We start from the raw sequence: 4,508 nt of genomic DNA, 5'->3' as shown, positions 1-4,508 counted from the left end.
CATTTGGAAGTCTGGTGGTTTTTACAATAAAAATATTAAGAATGATTATCCTAAGTTGCAGGTTTTTCTACAGTAGGAGTGACTGGTATTCTTTCCCCCTTTACACATGAGGTTGGTCTACCCCGTGTTATGTTTAACTTAGAGAATAACATACATACTGAAAATCATTAGAAAATCTGCAAATATTTTATTTTCTCAGACATTCATGTTTTAAATGTAATATATTGTTTTACAAAAGACAAGACTGGCAACCTGTTTTAAAAAAAAAAAAAAAAACCTACATGTGAAAAAACACATTTAGAAATTTTTTAAAATTGTGAATACAAGTTGTCGTTTAGAGTGTAAGCAAATTGCTGAAACCGAGAGGGGTTCATTTCCTTCCAGCAGGCCCGCTCACGCACGTCATCCTGATTTCCATAACTGCCCCTGTCCTTGAGGAGTCCGTGCCTGCACGACCAGGGTACTGTTTGCACACAGTAGTCTTTGTGGTTTACATCATGGATCGTGTGTGTCGAAGGTGCTGTTCATGAACAATGAAATAGGGCTATAAATGCACAACTCGACATTTTTATGTAGGAAATACTTAAAATGTCAGGTTATATCAGCTGTTGCGGTGATTGAGTTTAAATATCCCTGCAGGGTCAGGAACAAACCAGCTCTCCCATAAGTCGTTGTGAACACTAGGGAAGTCCCAAGGTTTGTGTCTTCCATTCCAGTGGAGTAATTTTGCTTCCTGCAGAAAGTGCTCGGAATATCTGGTATCTGGATTCCAGCCTTCATGGTGTTTAGAAGAAAATAAGAGGCTTGTTAGAAAGTAAAATTTTTATATTGAAAATTGAATACAAGTCCATTATTTTAAAAACTAAGCAAATCAAAAAATATGTAAGAATTTACCACCCTAACTCTCCAAAATAACCACTGTGAAGTGTTTCTCCTGAAATCCTTCCAGTAACATTCTAACCTGTATACAAGTGTGTGTGTGTGTGTGTGTGTGTGTAGTATAGCACGTGTAGAATGGATATAGAATTATTAGTTTATAATTGTTTACTTACTGATTTCTTTATTAAGACTCTCCAGGTTGTCTCTGTCCCTTCACTGACATGAGTGAACACTGAACAGGCTCATGTGCACATTTGGCACGTATCTACAGATCCGTTGGGTAAACTCTTGTAGGAGGAATCGCTAGACTGAAGGGTGCGTGCCTTACTTTTTTTTTTTTTTAATTTTTTTAAGATTTTATCTACTTATTTGACAGAGAGAGAGAGATCACAAGCAGACAGAGAGGCAGGCAGAGACAGAGAGAGGGGGAAGCAGGCTCCCCACCGAGCAGAGAGCCCGATGCGGGGCTTGATCCCGGGACCCTGGGATCATGACCTGAGCTGAAGGCAGAGGCTTTAACCCACTGAGCCACTCAGGCGCCCGTGTGCCTTACATTTTTGATAAGAGATTGCCGGACTGTCCCCAGAAGAACTTGTGTCAGTTTCCCTCCCGCCAAGCGTTTACAGGCGTCCTCCTTTCTCCACATTTTCCCTCAGAACAGCAACATCTTCCTGTAATGACCTTGCTTCTACCAGATGGAATGCGAAGAGTAAGATGCACTTTCTAACACAAAGCTCTCCCAGTTGGAATATTATCCTCTCATAAGGAATCACTTAGAGATGGTGCGTTTACCCTAATACTGCCATTGCTCAGTGTGTTTTTAGATTATCTCTTCCAGAAGTACGTTATGAATGTAATCTTTTTTTTTTTTTTAGTATTCTCTATGGTATTAAATTTCCTTTCTATGAAAAAGAATTTGATATTTTTTTAAAGCTGAAAATCCCTTAAGAGAGGGTGAGAAGCTGGAGTTGTGTGTTAGTCCCTCTTAACATGTGATGCAAGAAAGAAAAAATAAAAACCCAGGGCGCCTGGGTGGCTCAGTGGGTTAAGCCTCTGCCTTCGGCTCAGGTCATGATCCCAGGGTCCTGGGATCGAGCCCCGCATTGGGCTCTCTGCTCCGTGGAGAGCCTGCTTTCTCCTCTCTCTCTGCCTGCCTCTCTGCCTACTTGTGATCTCTGTCTGTAAAAGAAATAAATAAAAAAATCTAAAAAAAAAAAAGAAAAGAAAAAATAAAAACCATCTCCTTCTATTCAGAAACCTAGCTGTGAAGGCAGTCACAGAAGAGGAGGGAGGTGTTTCAGGTTATGGGAACATAACTGGAATAATTACCAACTTCCAAAGACTGTACAAAGGAAATGCTCATCTGGGAAGAAGCACCCTAGAGTCTGCACTCAGCGGGACATCTGTCCACTCCGTGATCCGAGGACTCCCTGTGGGCTTGCAGTTTGCCTTTAACATAGGTCCTACATTTTTAAAATCTTAAGCCTACCTGCTTAGACCCAAACTGAATACACATTAGTGTTACATTGCTTTCTGCTTCCAAAACACCCTAAACCAGAGTCATTTTTCAAATGATTTCTGGGTAGGTTTACTTTGCAGACTTCCCTGATTCCAAAACCTTTAGGACAGATGTAGTCTCTGTTCTACAAAGAAAAAATTATTCCTTTCCCCTTAGGAAGATTCTGCCCCTTCCTACTTATCAATTAGATATTTCATAAAATGTGATTGAGACTCCGCAAGGTCATAGGACGCTCTAACCTTATCAATCTAAGCTCCACGTAACTATTCCTACACAACCTTTTTTTATAGACCTACAACTTTGATGGGATTGTCTGCACATTCATTACAGGGAAACATTGACTTTTGACCTAACAGTGAACCCAACATTATTATCAATCAAACCAGATGGAACACTAGTGTCCTGAACTTCCCTGTGTTACTCTTGTATGCATACAGATGCTCAGGAAAATCGAGGAAGATTCTGGTAATGAGGCAGAAGCAAATTTATACAGAATCATTAAGAAACAGGAACCCAGCTACTGTAGTTTTATGTGTCCCTTTTTTTTTCTTTTTTTAAAGATTTTATTTGAGAGAAAGCACAAGTAGGGGGAGGGGCAGAGGGAGAAGCAGCTTCCCCGCCGAGCAGGGAGCCTGAAGTGGGCCCCCATCCTAGGACCCTAAGATCATGACCTGAACTGAAGGTAGCCGCTTAAGCAGCTGAGCCACCCAGGCAATTATGTGTCCCTTCTTTTAAAAGGGAGAGTAAAGGACATACCACCTTGTAGGTTCTGAGACTTAGAAATAATATTCACCTTTGTCACCAGAACCTAGCTCAGTCCTTGACAGTGCAGAAGGTACATAGTAAATATACATCCACAAGCCATTGTCTCCAATTCTAAAATAATGCCCAAATGTCTGAAAACAAGGATTTTTAATAACTTTTTTGGTAGCAAAGCCTAGATCCCACTCAGGGTATTGTATAACATAAATGTATGTATCACAGTACTTTTTTTTTTTTTTTTTTTGATGGACAGAAAGGGTACACAAGCCAGGGGAGTGGGAGAGAGAGAAACAGGCTTCCCACTGAGCAGAGAGCCCAATGTGGGGCTCAATCCCAGGATCCTAGGATCATGACCTGAGCTGAAGGCAGACTCTTAACAACAACTGAGCCACCCAGGCGCCCCTCACATTACCTTTTTAAAATTCAAAATCTTGGGGCACCTGGGTGGCTCAGTGGATTAAGCCCCTGCCTTCAGCTCAGGTCATGGTCTCAGGGTCTTGGGATCGAGCCCCGCATCAGGGTCTCTGTTCAGTGGGGAGCCTGCTTCCCTCTCTCTCTCTGCCTGTCTCTCTGCCTACTTGTGATCTCTCTCTCTGTCAAATAAATAAACAAAACATTATTTTAAAAAACATTATTAAAAAAAATTATTAAAAAAAATTTCAAAACCTTTCCCATTTCTAAACAGGTCTGGCCCAGTGCTTTTGGCTAAGGGATTGTGGCCATGTGTTTGAATGAGTGTGACTGTCTTCTGCATCAGGCTCTGTGCTAAGCAATTTACAAGTATTAGGTGATTTATTCCTTATAAAAACTGTATAAAGTTCTATTAGAATCAGTTTACAAATGGACAACTAAGGCATAGAAAGGTTGAATAATTTGCACAACATAGGTAATAGCAAAGTTGGGATTCCAGGCCATATCATAGAGCCTGCACTCCTGCAGTGAGGAATGAATAAAAGACTCACAAGGTACACAGTCAGGAAACAACTTCTCAAAAGAGAAGTTATGAGCCATCTAAATACATCATAAACCTTTATGCTAATTTTTTGGTTTTGCCCACTGCAGGCTACTGCAAGAGGGCATAAAGGCAAGTAAAAAAGTTCTGGGGACGCCTGGGTGGCTCAGTTGGTTGAGCGGCTGCCTTCGGCTCAGGTCATGATCCCGGCGTCCTGGGATCGAGTCCCACATCGGGCTCCTTGCTCGGCAGGGAGCCTGCTTCTCTGTCTGCCTCTGCCTACCACTCTCTGCCTGTGCTCGCTCGCTCTCTCTCTCTAACAAATAAATAAATTAAAAAAAAAAAAAGTTCTGTCAGCAAAAGTTCTATTTTAACAATAGGTGATGTTTATTGAGC

At 41.4% G+C, this 4,508-nt stretch overlaps 1 protein-coding gene across 1 annotated transcript in view; it reads right to left on the bottom strand.

Moving 5' to 3' along the window:
- Positions 1-165: 165 nt before the first annotated feature.
- Positions 166-4,508, bottom strand: part of GLT8D2 (glycosyltransferase 8 domain containing 2) — a 37,014-nt gene continuing 32,671 nt past the window's right edge. The window contains exon 10 of the mRNA XM_080811022.1: positions 166-774. Coding sequence (XP_080667148.1) covers positions 602-774 — 173 coding nt within the window. The 3' untranslated portion in view covers positions 166-601. The remainder of the gene's footprint in view (positions 775-4,508) is intronic.

This window comes from Martes martes (genome assembly GCF_963455335.1).
Source record: "Martes martes genome assembly, chromosome: 8".
Classification (NCBI taxonomy): domain Eukaryota; kingdom Metazoa; phylum Chordata; class Mammalia; order Carnivora; family Mustelidae; genus Martes; species Martes martes.
Note: the sequence above shows the minus strand (reverse complement) of the source record. Positions and strands in the feature narration are given on the sequence as shown.